The sequence below is a fragment of the Cupressus sempervirens genome, chromosome 11, assembly GCF_028749045.1.
Source record: "Cupressus sempervirens isolate cs-2001-9-10 chromosome 11, ASM2874904v1, whole genome shotgun sequence".
NCBI classification, from domain to species: Eukaryota; Viridiplantae; Streptophyta; class Pinopsida; order Cupressales; family Cupressaceae; genus Cupressus; species Cupressus sempervirens.
Window position 1 is genome coordinate 76,631,080 of NC_143128.1, and position 14,968 is coordinate 76,646,047.

At 34.2% G+C, this 14,968-nt stretch overlaps 1 protein-coding gene across 2 annotated transcripts in view; it reads right to left on the minus strand.

Annotated features, from left to right (window-relative positions):
• The window catches only part of LOC149528317 (HVA22-like protein j), a 39,119-nt gene extending 24,961 nt beyond the window's left edge, over positions 1–14,158 (minus strand). Inside the window, exons 1-6 of one of the 2 annotated variants that reach the window (XM_089811552.1) lie at positions 14,049–14,158; positions 8,148–8,292; positions 7,957–8,055; positions 3,415–3,471; positions 2,354–2,417; positions 1,972–2,178 (exon numbers count right to left, since the gene is read on the minus strand). In XM_089811552.1, coding sequence (XP_089667678.1) covers positions 1,972–2,178; positions 2,354–2,417; positions 3,415–3,471; positions 7,957–8,055; positions 8,148–8,176 — 456 coding nt within the window. In that variant the 5' untranslated portion in view covers positions 8,177–8,292; positions 14,049–14,158. Of the gene's footprint in view, positions 1–1,971; positions 2,179–2,353; positions 2,418–3,414; positions 3,472–7,956; positions 8,056–8,147; positions 8,306–14,048 lie in introns of both variants that reach the window. The other variant, XM_089811553.1, reaches the window with a different exon arrangement.
• Positions 14,159–14,968: the final 810 nt, after the last annotated feature.

Genomic DNA, 14,968 nt, shown 5'->3' on the forward strand with positions numbered 1-14,968 from the left:
ACATACCCAATAGTAACATTCAAAAAACAAAAGTCTAATAGAAATCCACGTTCCCATACTCGCGATAGCATGGTTGCAGAATGGTGGATGTGGGGGTACTTGGGTACATGAGTACCAAATGCGGGGACAGGTACTCTGAAGTTTGGGAGGGGGTGCGAGTCCCCGTGTAACACTGATCAGAACAAAAATTCAACCACCTATTGAGTTGTGAAATCTTGCGACTCACCTAGATGCAAATCATATGGGATGGACCTTATGACAAAAGTTTGTAAGAAATTTATCCACAAGAGCATTGATAATGTGAAAACTTGGTAGGTTTTGGCCAATCTCGAGGGAAACATATAATTACTATTAATGCTTAATAAATTTAATTAAGCTTATCTGCAAACCCAGAAAATAATAGCCAAATACAAGTTCTCTTTTTTGTCAATTAATGAGTCTAACATTGGCAGATATTATGAGCAATTAGCTGATTTACAAAAAATCCCACATTAGGATCCATAAAATATGCCCGTCAATGGCAAATTTTGTATTATTTTGTGATGAAATTTTCAATGGCAAATTTTGATAACAAGTGTATTTCCTTATAAGTATAGTCAACCAAATTATATAATTAAAATTAAATTGCTTGATATTATTGCAGAATGAAGCAATTAGTTTCAATCAGCTCATGAAATTTAAAATTCTACAGAATCACAAAATATTTATGAATAATCATAAATGTCAAAGCTTTGCATGGACCAGTTTTAATTGGACTTAGTCCACAATTTTACTTTAGACTAAACAATCTGACACGACTAATTACTTCGACCAACAAACAAGAATTTGATTTGGCATTAATGAAAAGCTGGTTGTAGTGTGGCACTTCTGAAGATCATTCAATATCACCTCACTGGGTATAATTATATATTACTAATCAAAGATACAGCACAATGACCATTAGGTTTCAATGGACTTTAAGGGAAATAAATTTGCTTAAATTATTTAACAATAGTCAATGACCATTTGTGGGCATTGATAACTGATGTAATACACAATATTTAAGTGTCACAGATTAGATCGAACTTGTCACTTGTAACAGTATCTGACACCTTCTTCCCAGAATGATGGTTGTTGAGGTGGGCATGCCACTAGCCATTTAGCAGCATTAACATTTAACATTCATGATACCTTATGAAAAGTGGATAGTGATTTTCAACAGAATACTAACATCATTCAAGAGAATGCTGACTGCATCAAATAATATCAAAGATTGAGGTGCATAAATTGTAAATATATTAAGTTATTATTACTTATTTAGTAAGAAATTGCAAACAATAAGATTAAATAATGCATGTGTGAACATGTTATTTATCACCTGCAAATGAAGCTATATCTGTTTTAGAAATAAAAGATTAAATTTAATCAACAATCCTGCCGCCTGTGTCATTATGAAGAGGAACTAAGTAAAATTTATATAATGACTCATTTTGATTGTTCTTTTTCTTTAAATCTTATCCTTCATTTCTTGTCCTTTCTGATTTGTGTTTCTCTATGGTTTTCCTTGATTCCCTATTACAATGCATTGAGATAAATTTAGTTAATAACTGCATTATTATTACTTTAGGTTAGAAAATAACCACAGAAAACTAAATATATTGCTAAACAATTATTTTGATTGTGTTGAATGGCTTCACAAACACAAAAAAATTCCAAGAAATTAACAAAACAAAACAGCACAAAAACATCTACGATTAAAACAAATATATTTCACAGTTAATAAAAGGATATTGATTCTGCTTTATGGTTCCTTATATTTGTGAAGAACTTCTAATAGAGAATGAATGCCTAAATTTTCATATTATCACATTTAGGTAAAAAAAAAATTAGAAAAAATTATATAAAAGATTTTGCATTAATAAAACAAATATGACGAGCTTTAGTACAAATAAATTGTCACTAAACAGGAAATTAAGTTTATGATTGAAAAACCTGGACAAGCCTAGCCTTTGATGACTGTGTGGCAACGTACTGCAGCACATCAAATATTCTAGCTTGTAGATAAGATGAGGACTTCCGCCCATACAGAACTGCCATATCCCCAGCCCTTGTCTTAAATTCATGTAAACTTCTATCAATATCAACTTCATGTTTTGCTACAAAAGGTCTCACAAAAGTTTCATATACATAGCTTGTTCCCTGAAAATAGTACCAAACAACAGTTGCCTTCTATTCGTGAGAATTAGAAACAGAAGTGTACAATACAGAAGATATATTGAGGTCTTTTGACAATATACAAGGAAAGCTCTGCAATTGTAGAAACTTTAACGATATTTAGGGAAATTCTTCAAAGAATGTTAAAGGAATTGAGTACCTTTGTCTTAGGATACCACAGATACAAAATGAATGCAACTTTAGCTTCACCATACATGGGTAACCTGCATGTGTAACAATTCAATCTAACCCACTTAGTGGAGAGGTCAATAGTATAAGCTAAAGAATACATATAATTCTTTGAGGTATTAAGCATCCAGTTACATGTATGGGCAAACAAGATATTCATCCTATTCCAAAATGTGTAAATACAAGAGAATATATAAAACTGAAAAAAATAAATGATGTTCAAAACATATGGTCATTTTGACCTTCTATCATCCAAGAAATATTTTCACACCCCAAAAGAAAGTCTTGTGTTATACGCTTGCAAAATTAAATGTTCTTAAATACATGCAGATCTCTAGAAACAAGACTCCAATGAATAAATCCATGTGATTTAGTTAAAATGAAAATCTTATTCTCTTCACATTTTACATTTACAATTAAAATAACAAACATGAAACCCAAAAAGTACTTCGACTTTCATAAACCAGCAAGGAGAATGAATTTCAGCTTGTCAAAAACAGGGACACAAATTCTGCTATATAAGGCAAAAAACAAAGAATGGGGACAACAGAAAAAGGTTTTATTGGATCCACATGTTGTAGATAAATGTATACTACTTTCTTGCCATTGTTGTTTTCCTTAGCTAAGAGGTCTGGAGATAACATCAGGCAGCATGAATTGCACTTCCTATGTATAAGATTTGAGGAAAGGAAGCACAGTTCCTTGGCTTTATCCAGAGTTTTAAACAATGTCAAACTTTCCTTGTATCAACTAAGACTTCTTCAGCAAGTAATAAAAATAGTATTTAGGTATGAAGATATGATATTAGTGTTTATTAAATTATTTAAAATAGAAACAAACATTGAGTGCAGCCCACAATATTGAATCATACCTTAATTGATGCAAATAACTATTTTTTGATAAATAATTATTACTTTAAGTTTTATATGCCACTTATTTTTAAAGATGCAAATCATCCAATTTTAATTTTGTACATGTAAAATTGCATTGGCAAATTTTTTAAGCCAAAGAGGAAAGAAGGCATATACATACCATGAAACAAAAGTATCTAAAACTCTTTCAAGTACAGTAAGTGTTGCAATTATGATCCTGTAAACAAAAGGCCAAAAAAACTCTCAGCATCTACAGTTATCCATTCAAACAGCAATGTAATATATTATATATTCACTCTCAGCAAATGCTGAGAAATCCTAATTAAAGAATGCAGCTTTGAACATAAACTAATATTGTATCATAATCATTTATGTATTCACTAATACGTAAAATGGGCCACTAATGCAAAGACATGAGCAAATAATGTATCAAGATTCCATAGTACCACAGGCCATGATAACAGTTTAAAATTTAGATAGTAAGGTTAAACCCGAATGCATATTAAATAATAGCTGACACTAATACCATGATACTATTTGAAACTTGAAGCTTCTTTTGCAGGAAAATTTGTTACCAGATACAAATTGTAAGGAGTTTGAATGAAAACACTCAATTAACTAATCCAAAATGCAAATGATTTATGAAAGTATTATGACACTAATACCATGATACTATTTGAAACTTTAAGCTTCTTTTGCAGGAAAGTTTGTTACCAGATACAAATTGTAAGGAGTTTGAATGAAAACACTCAATTAACTAAACCAAAATGCAAATAATTTGAGAAAGTATTATGATCAAAGTCAATATTTGTTGACTATGTAGCCTTATAAGAATGATGCATAAATCCTCCCAAACCCTATCTTCTATGAAAAACATTAAGGAGGTTGTAAATTATCCAGGAAGATATGGCAGGTACGACCATGTAGGACACCAGATTAAGGTTAGAGTCTTTTTAAAATGAAGAGTTTTTTCACAGCTGCAAATCAGTCACAGCCCACCATCAGTTTAATGTAGGGTTTGCTTGAACATTGCACTGGACTTGCAAGATTCCTTTCGGGAAAGATTTGGATGCTGGAACACAATACAGTCAAAAAAATGGCAGGTTAGAATAGGCACATTCTTGTGCCTTTCTAAAAGAACAGCATATTTTCCAGCTAATGCCATGTCCCTTCTTAATTCAGCTTTCAGCAACCTCCCAAGCAACAGTGTTTCTTAACACCACATAAATATAGATATAGAGTAATTATTACATATTTAAATTATAAACATATTAATAAAAATGAATTTTCAAATTTCAAACTAGCCACCAAGAATAAAAGCTATGGGCCCACAATGTATGAAAGGTGTATAAACAAATTCCACTTCTCAATCTTGGCATCAATAATCATTTTTCCTATTGCATAGCTGGCATTTCCAGCAACTAACTGCCCAGAATGAAACCTATCTCAATTGGCTGATCTGAGGTAGGATGAAAAGTCTCGCGGTGCTAATCAGAAACCTTAATATTTTGAGGATAAGGCTTGGGTTTGCCAAACAGGTTCAGGCATTCAGTGTGGCAAGTTATTGACATGAGATACCTGATGATTACCAAGGACAGCAGATTGCTGTTCCGCATTAGTCTAACACCTGAAGTGGCAAGTCTGGGTTAGATCTGAATAGGTGGAGCTTGAATCATCCCCACAGGCCAGAGGCCACCCTATTGCCAACACAGGAGCACTAAGCAGCAGCATATCATCAAGGTGTAGTTGTATTTCAGACCAACCACCAAATATAAAACCTATGAGCCCAAAAAGTGCAAAACATGTATAAAAAAATCCCACTTAATTTTGGCATCAACGATCATTTTTCCTGTTGTATAACTGGCATTTCCAGCAACTAGCTGCACAGAATGAAACATTTCTCAATTGGCTGATCTAAGGTAGGATGCAAAGCCTCGCAATGCTAATCAGAAACCTTGATTTTTTGAGGATAAAACCATAATTTTTTTAGGATAAGGCTTGAGTTTGCCAAACAGGTCTAGGCATTGAGTGTAGCAAGTTATTTATTTGGAGATAGCTGATGATTACCAAGGATAGCAGATTACTGTTCCACGGGAGTCCATACATCTGAAGTGGCAAGTCTGAGTTAGAACTGACTCAGTGGACCTTGAATCATCCCCGCGGGCCATAGGCTACCCTATTGCCAACACAGGAGCACTATGCAGCAGCGTATACTCAAGGTGCAGTATTTCAGATCAACTATCCACAAATCAAGGCAGCTTGGAACATCACAGCATCCAGCTGTCCTAGCCGCAGGCCTTTCTATGTCATAACCAACAGGTTGTTTTTTCTTCAGGCCATGCCACTTCTTACCCACATCCCTGCAACTTACCTCCAGCATGCTGCCCAGTGAACATCATTTCCCTGCTCAGAGCAGCATCATGCTTCTTCACACAGGCACCGACCAGGAAGAGGGAAGCAGCTCACAAACATGCTTCTTCCCAAACAACCAGATGTTATTTGAAAGGAAGCAGCTCACACTCAGGTTTCTCACATAGAAAATTCAAAAAAAACAATAACCCAGCTTCCTCACAGCTATAAAAGACTGCCATCTTCAGATATAGTGTGTGTTTATAAATCTTAGGGGAGCAATCAGTTGAAGGGAATTAATGCTATAAGATCATTGAAACTTCAAATTTAACTACAGCACTGTTGATATATGTGATTTACAATCCCTTACCATTCGGATCTGAGCTATAGTTAACTGATCTTCTATTTAATCTCTATTTGACTATCTATCTTATATTTGGAAAAGTAACTTCGATGATAAAAATTGCATAACAGACTGCAATCAGGGAATTGCATCACTCATCATGGTACAGGGGTTGACAACACATTTTAGAAACAGGGTTCTTTTGGCTGCTGCCTATGATGCTCTCTGCCTGAAAAACAAGAAAGATGATTGGCATCTGCTTCTTAACCACCAATATATACCGATTAATGGGTGAAGCTTATCCATATCATATAGTTCAATGAATCTTTATGGAATTATTGTAATCTCCTCTGTTTTTCCAGCAGAAAAAAGAACAACAGGAAATACAGGACTGCCTTCTATCTTTTGGCATGGTTCTTTGGCATGAGAGAAACAGACGTCCCCTTCACAAATAAAAGCATGGTTATAATCTCCTCTGTTCTTCCAGCAGAAAAAGAAACAACTGGAAATACAGGACTGCCTCCTATCTTTTGGCATGGTTCTTTGGCATGAAAGAAACAGACATCCCCTTCACAAATAAAAGCATGAATGTAGAAATACTCATACAGCAGCGAGAAACAACAGGGTTAGAAACAACAAAAGCTAAAGCCAAGAACAATCCCTTTCTAATGTAAATAGTATTAGTTATTTGAGAAGGGTTCAAGGTTGCTTGTTACTTGTGCAAAACATAATTTCAGTAAAAGTGGATATGTTTCCTAGATATATTTGCACATGATATTGTCGAATTCCAATTGCATATCATAATATGCTAAACATTGGACATAATTGGTGCAGACATGTCAGCACTGTGGAATAATATGATAACCATTAGATATATAATTGCTCTGAAAGTCCTCTGCCTTCATTCAGAAGTTACAGCATTCTTCCTGAATTCTTTCGGAATGGATAACATTTGTACAAGATTTTAAAAAGTCCCCCTTGTCCAAAACAGTGGCACAGAAAAAGCCACAGATTGTGAGCAGATTTAATCTTGCTTGATGCCAGGACCCGTTTATGTTGTAGGAAACCTTAGATCAAATGGCAGAAGGATTATTGTATACTGTAAAAGCTTCGAGGGAGACAAAAATTGTAAAACAAGTCTGATTGGTTGAGTTCTCATCAGAGAGTACTGTACAAGCTCACAAATGGCATTCAATGTTAGAAGGAACAGTTTGACTGGTTCAAAGAAAATAAAACCTCACAGTAAAGCACGCAATGAATGTAACACTAAAACAAACTACAAGCTTCTAAATTTAACAATATGCTTTAAGCATAAAAAGCCTTCACATTATAATTTGTTAACTACCAGACTCCTGTAATTACAAATCAACTCTACCATGTGGCAGAAGCCCTCAACCTAGGTATACAATATGGACTAACTCTAAGTTCCATGTTGCAAAAAACACAATGCACTCATTTGATTAGGATGGCAAACATCGGACTAAAAGACCATAAGGGTTCTCCAATAAAGCATTTTCAATGACATCTTTAACTGGTTTCTGGGTCCATCAGCAGTCCAAAGAAATTATGCAATATTTAGACTCTTCCAGCTCACCTACCGTGTATTTCACGTGCTTCTCAATAATGATATACAAATGTGGTTTTCTTTTATGAATATTATTGTCAAACCATGAGTCATTTTTGCATGGGCAGGGCATAAAATACAAACAACTGTTCCAAACCATGTTCTGTTGTTTAAAAAAAGATATTCGAGGATTGACAATTACACAGACTCAGGGAACACAGACATCTTGCAGAGTTTTTGTAATACTTCCTAACAAATTTTGTGTGACATAAGGTATGCCCCTTCCTCTGATGACTATTTTGTGAAAGCAATGATATTTTTGTGGCAATCAATTTTCACTTTAATAAATATGCAAAATACTTGATTTAATAAAAGTCAATCTAAATATAAGAGAACAGTACACATCAAGCTTAGATGTATCTTAATTGCAAGTTAAGATGGATTACCAATACTGGCACCAGAAAATGAGTTGCTCTATCTCCGGCTTATTTTTTTCCACAATTTTGAAGCACTCGAATGCTGGATATGCATAACCAAGTATCAATCTGCAACCCACATGTCAGCCAGGATTCAAATACCAAAGCTTTACAAAAAAAAAAGTTTATAAGTGGCCAGCAGCATAAACTGTATAACTTACATGACGATTCTGGTAATAAAAGAAGTCATCGTTCAAATCCAGAAAAAAATTTATTGTGTCAAAGTTCAGCAGCCTTTAACTTTCAGAGGAATCTATTGAGAACAATCTAGCAACTTCAATTGAAGAAGAATCCAGTGCCCATTCTCTGGAAGGAAATTCTAGCAAAATCAATCACAGATAATAAAGATATTGGAATGCAGGCATTTGAAAAATCATCTACTAAACCTTCATTAACTAGATGTAACTTCAATAGGTAGGATTATGAATTTTTAATAAACAAATATATAATAATAAAAATTTATTTAATATATTGTTCTGTCAAAAATATTGGTTCCTTTGAAAGTTTCAAACAGTCACAGAAATTGCTCAAAAATCTAGTCCTCTACCTTGACTACTGCATTCATCATGGGCTCTTAGCAAAAAAAACTGATTTTTGATACTAAATTTCTTATTATACTATTCTAAGATCAAGGCACAGAACCTTTATTAAGAATAATTGACATTGATACCAAAAAGAACACAACATGAAGTCACAGAAATTTACGGCAGAAACATAAACTATTATTAAGAATAATTGACGTTGATACCAAAAAGAACACAACATGAAGTCAGAAAAATTTTACACAATAAACATATACTACTGCATATTCAAGGTTGAATTGTCGCATTGTAACATATGATATTTTCTCCATTGCTAGTAATGCATTATTGTTGATGTATGTATTACACCTGACCCAATAAAAATATTAGTATGATTTTGCACCTAGTTATTAAGTTATAGTGTAAGACAATAAGGAATATTGAAATTCTTTTGCCTAGGTAGCCAATAATGAGACATATACACCTTAACTTAAGATACATAAGTGCCACCACTCCCTCATCAAGTCTTGATTGATGGCAGTTAAACGACACCTCTCCTGATTGGGAGAATCAGACCTTTTGGACATGTTATCTCCTTTTTTCATGGATTCAAGAGGCTTACAAATTTGTAAAATCTCTTTATTAATTTGCTCATCGGATTGAATATATAATAGCAAAATTCTTCAACATTAGTTCCTGTATTTTTATTTTGTTTCACACAAAATTTTACATGATCTCAAAGCCACAATGTTATAGGGTTGGTTCATTTTTAGGTTTTCTGACATATCTAGTGAATGGTGGAGCTAATATGAGCTCACCATTGTGTTTAGAATAGCCAATAGACTTCAAAATGCCCACCTTTTTATGCATTTGCAAATGCACTAAGGAGCGCAATAGACTAATCCAAATGAGCACCATAAGATCTTCTAGGTCACATGCTTGGTGGCAAGTCAAAGCACCACCAAATAGAAAGATCATGTTGACAAGGATAAGAAGCAAAGCAAGTCCACTAAGAGAAACACATCAACTAATTACTAATTACCATGAATCCTCCTTAAACTCCAAAGCTGAACCTGAGATTGTAGCGGAGTAAATCTGACCCTATAGAAAGAGAATTCTTCCTTTGAGAGCTAGTTTCACAGCATACATTAAGGTATCTCCAACCAGTTAAGCCAATGAAGATATCTAATTGTTGATTAAGCTAGAGAAAATTCTAGTTACAGAATTGGATAATGCGGACAACAAGGGGTTCTTAGTCCAAATCTAAGAGTCTTGACCAAGGACGCCAACATGTCACACAAACCTCCATGCAACACATTGCAGTCTTGTACGAACTGAAACATGCAAGACTCAGAATTTGGTAAGAACCCAACTCTGTCTTCCAGATAATCTACGAAGTCAGAAATATAACAAAAGGTATTAAATGACAAAGATGAACAAAAATGAAATAGAAACAACATAAGCAAAACCTTGTGCATTTGAATGCTTCCAATAAACCTACACAAATACAAGAGAGAAAAAATGTTTGGGGCTGTTTGGAGACTTGCCTCAATTAAGTCCCTGCTTTGGTGTTTCCAACTGCACAGCAGCCAGCTAGATAAATTGTTAAATGAATGGCAAATGATTTGATAGATAAAGGATATGATAAATTAAATATGCTCAGAAGGGTCAATATAGATAAAAAGATAGTTTGAGGTAGGCTTGAAAAACAGAAGAGAGACACATAGATTACTATGGCAGTTGGGAGTTGTAACAAATTTGAAATTAGAGACTACTGTAGCAAGCAAGAGAGACGGCAAGAGAAAACTATGAAAGCCAAGAGAGTGTTAACATTTTGTGTGCCACAACCAAGAGAAAATCAGGAGAAGCTAGAGATTTTGGAAGCAGGTGAAAAGATAAATTTAATAATAAACGCGGATAAACTAGGCTTCCAAGCCATTCTAGAAGATTCGAAGCCATTTCCACCAACCAAATTGGGCAAGACAAGTCAAAACATTTGAACACTACAATGTCGGAGGATGCATGAACAACACGCCAATGCTTGCACGATGCACTAGCATCCAAACAAATTATGCTAAACAATGACAAAAAACAAGAGAGATGTGTGGTGCAAGGGTTAAAACAGGCCTACAAAAATTCTAGGCAAATGGACACTAAAGTAGCTATAAAAGTCCAGGTAAAAAATTGCAAAGCAGTATGCAATTTTTGATTCTACAAAGATCAACACTTCTCTTAATGATTAATCAAGAGAGGTCTACACATGGCTATTTAAAAGATTCTAGACATTAAAAATCTAAAAGTGTGAAGTAGTAGATTGATTAGTTGACAAATCTTTTTGAGGGAACCATATCTCCATTTGAAACTCCTTTTCCATTGATTTTTCTACATTTCCTACTATAACACACATAGGAAACTGCAAAGCATTCATAGTTGAAGCTGACAATACAAGGACTTGGGTTTTTTATTCTAGAATTTCCCTCTGCATGTGGCCATTGTACAAGATTTGATTTACATATTACAATCATTTTTCCCGCCAAAAATCTTGATGGGTGACTACTCTTCAAATGTCTATGTGAAAGGCCCTCTTGGCATAGGTTAAAGGACACTTGATGATGTCCTATGTACCTTCATACACTACTCTCCCTTACATCTATTAGATCATTCACAGTGGGGCAGATGAGAGTGTTCAGTTTTCTCCAAATTTCATTGTGATTCAAGAACTTCAAATTCAAGACATTGTTACAATAAAAAAGACAAATCACAAGTCAAAGCTTCAAATTCATGCCTTAAACTTTACAATTATCATAAGTGTAATATTGTGCCTATTTGATTAAGAGTCCTCTGTGCACCTTCATACACTACTCTCCCATACATCTATTAGACCATTCATGCGGGGACAGAGAAGAGTGTTCAATTTTCTCCAAATTTCATTGTAATTCAAGAATTTCAAATTCAGGGCATTGTTACAATAAAGAAGACAAACCAAGAGTCAAGGATCTGTGTGTTACATTTTACAATTATCATTAGTGTAATAATGTACCTTGATGATTAAGTTTACTTAATATGTTATAAATATTTCAATCCTTCAACTAGGTAGCTAGCAATGACATATGTAGTCCTTGACTTGAGGCACAATAGACCCCATTGCCTCAGCTATCCTTGATTGATTTAATTAGGTGCCACCTCTTTTTAGTCAAGTCCACCTCCATCTCAATTAGACTAAGCTGGCTCCATCCTAATTGAAAATGACAGAGAGTTGCACTCGTACCTCTTGGACTTGCCATCTCCTTGACTCGTGGATCCAAGAGCCCCATATATCTGTATGTTTCTCTTTTTATATTTGCTCAAATTTATTGAAACAAGAGAGCAATTTCTTCAATCTGGTTGTGTAGCTAATCCATAAACATTAAGTCCAGTGTTGTATTATGTTTATTACAGTAAGGTCATATCAAATGTAACTGTAGTGCAATCCAGCGATCTCTAGAGGAAATGTGGGAATTTCACAAAAAACCATGCATTCAACATCATTTTTGATTGAGAAAATCATTTCAGAAAGATATTGGAGCCATTTTAATAAGTAAATATTTGTCCATGTCCAGTGACATATGCTTCATGTCCATGTCCAGTGACATATGTTACAATAAAGAAGACAAACCACGAGTCAAGGATCTGTGTGTTACATTTTACAATTATCATTAGTGTAATAATGTACCTTGATGATTAAGTTTACTTAATATGTTATAAATATTTCAATCCTTCAACTAGGTAGCTAGCAATGACATATGTAGTCCTTGACTTGAGGCACAATAGACCCCATTGCCTCAGCTATCCTTGATTGATTTAATTAGGTGCCACCTCTTTTTAGTCAAGTCCACCTCCATCTCAATTAGACTAAGCTGGCTCCATCCTAATTGAAAATGACAGAGAGTTGCACTCATACCTCTTGGACTTGCCATCTCCTTGACTCATGGATCCAAGAGCCCCATATATCTGTATGTTTCTCTTTTTATATTTGCTCAAATTTATTGAAACAAGAGAGCAATTTCTTCAATCTGGTTGTGTAGCTAATCCATAAACATTAAGTCCAGTGTTGTATTATGTTTATTACAGTAAGGTCATATCAAATGTAACTGTAGTGCAATCCAGCGATCTCTAGAGGAAATGTGGGAATTTCACAAAAAACCATGCATTCAACATCATTTTTGATTGAGAAAATCATTTCAGAAAGATATTGGAGCCATTTTAATAAGTAAATATTTGTCCATGTCCAGTGACATATGCTTCAGGCCAAATGTAGATGTAATTAATATGGAAGCTTCTACAAAAAGAATTTGCTGGGTTTAGACAAGTATTTTCAGCCTTTTGATATAACTTTCTATTATAAATTCACATACATAAATAACACCTTCCCAGCCCTTGGCAGAGTCAGTTGAGAAATAATCTACACAGTTCTTATTCTAGAAGATTGTATCTGCTATCACTTTCTATGTGAAACTGCTGACTCAACTGCAAATGGTGTAACAATAATGTCAGATAACAATGCAGCGCAAGATCAAGATCTCTAGAAATAAATTAAGGCTTCCAGCAAAGCGTTATCATTTGTCAGACATCATTTCCGAAAAAACTGGGGTCATGTTAAGGTAAAAGGGTTCGCACAGTGAATGATGCTGTACAGCGCATGCCGAATTCCTAGAACGTTTCTGTCATAGATTGTAAAGTCTGAACACGGAATTGGCATTCATCAGCTATTTATCCACGGAGAAAACAAAAACCCTATCAGGAAAAAATCCACTCTCGTAGTCAAAAATTAAGCTCATTTCCCGTTACAATTACTTTGTCGTGCTTATTTTCTTAAGTAGATGAAAATAGTTTCAAGACGATTATTCGTCATACTTTAGTTTACACAAATAACTAATTATGAGCAAATTCGTTGTCATAATTTAACAGTAAGCGGATTTTCCTTCACAGAGAATGTGCCATGATTTAAAGAGAATCAGACATGTTTCCATGCCAAAAAAGGATTTTCACGACAAATTTACCATCATATTTTAAGATGCAGACGATATTCTTGCACGAATCTGCGGCTATAGAATATCAGCAGCTTTCTCTGACATACCGTAGAGTCTCCAAGAGGATTTGCCGTGGATTATTCATGATTTCGTACTTATAATAATTCCAAAATCACAACGTTCTACTTACAAATACGTATGTCTAACACAAATAAATGCTTTTCACCTGGGATTTCCAAGTATTAGATACTTTTTTCCAAAACAAAACAGTTTTAGGCCATTTTCTTCAGAATGAACTACAAGTACAGTATTTCAAGGGCAAACGATAGGGTTTCAGACAAATTGAGAAGAACACTTCAGAAAACCACAACCATCCTACTTCAGATTTGAAATGAATATAAACGTTGTTTCTAGGGCTGAAATACACATCGAACCGTTTAGCGATCATTTGATCTAGGATATTGCAGAAAAAACCGTCAATTTAACGGCTTAAGATTTTAAATCCAAAGCATTTGGAATGGAGAACGAGTACCTGCTTGTGACAAAAAAAAATTGCAGAAATTACAGGCACGAACCCTTTGAGAGTGCGCTCTACGAAAGCAATCGCAGAGCTTAAACGTCGATTATTTATGCGGGAATACTAAATCGCTCTAGGCGTGACATGCGGCTTATTTATCCGTAGTATGATGAGTTTTTTATTTGATCGGACGGGCAGAAGTGACTTGGCTACCTTTCGAATATAGCCGTTAAGTACAATAATCTACGGTGCAGATGCGTCCGGACAGCATTTTCGTAATTTTTTAAAATAAATTATTAAATTGATTTAGATTATTCTCTTTAATAATAATAAGATTTTGAAAATGATTGGTTAACGCGGACTTCGTTGCAAGAAAAGGATTTGGCATCCCCTTTAATTTAATTTTTTAGCTAAATTATGAAGAGAAAATGTAGATTTTTAAGAAATAAGACAATTTGTATGTAAAAGTAACTTTATCCATTTGAGGATTTGTTGTTACCGAATAGTATGGACAACTATTCTCCAATGACATATGCAAGGCACAAAAGCATAAGTAGACATGATGTCCGTTGTGCCAATTTATGTAGCCCTTCGAAGGTTTGTGTGGAGGTAATTATTACTTTCATGTGATATGTAAGTGTACTTTCTAAAAACAAAAACAAAAATAATAATAATAATATTGTATTATTAATTATATTTTAATAAGTTGTAATAATTATGTCGATAGGAAGATATATTTTGATAATATATTGAAAGGTATAAATAAAATTATGAGTAATAGAATAGGGATGTAATGTTAAATGGTCAAAAGAAGAAAATTAACTTATAAAGACATTGGTTAATGATATAACGTAATTTAAGTTATGATTAAAAAGACATTGATTGATGATATATTGTATTGATGTATATAACACAAGTTGCATGGTTGTGAAATA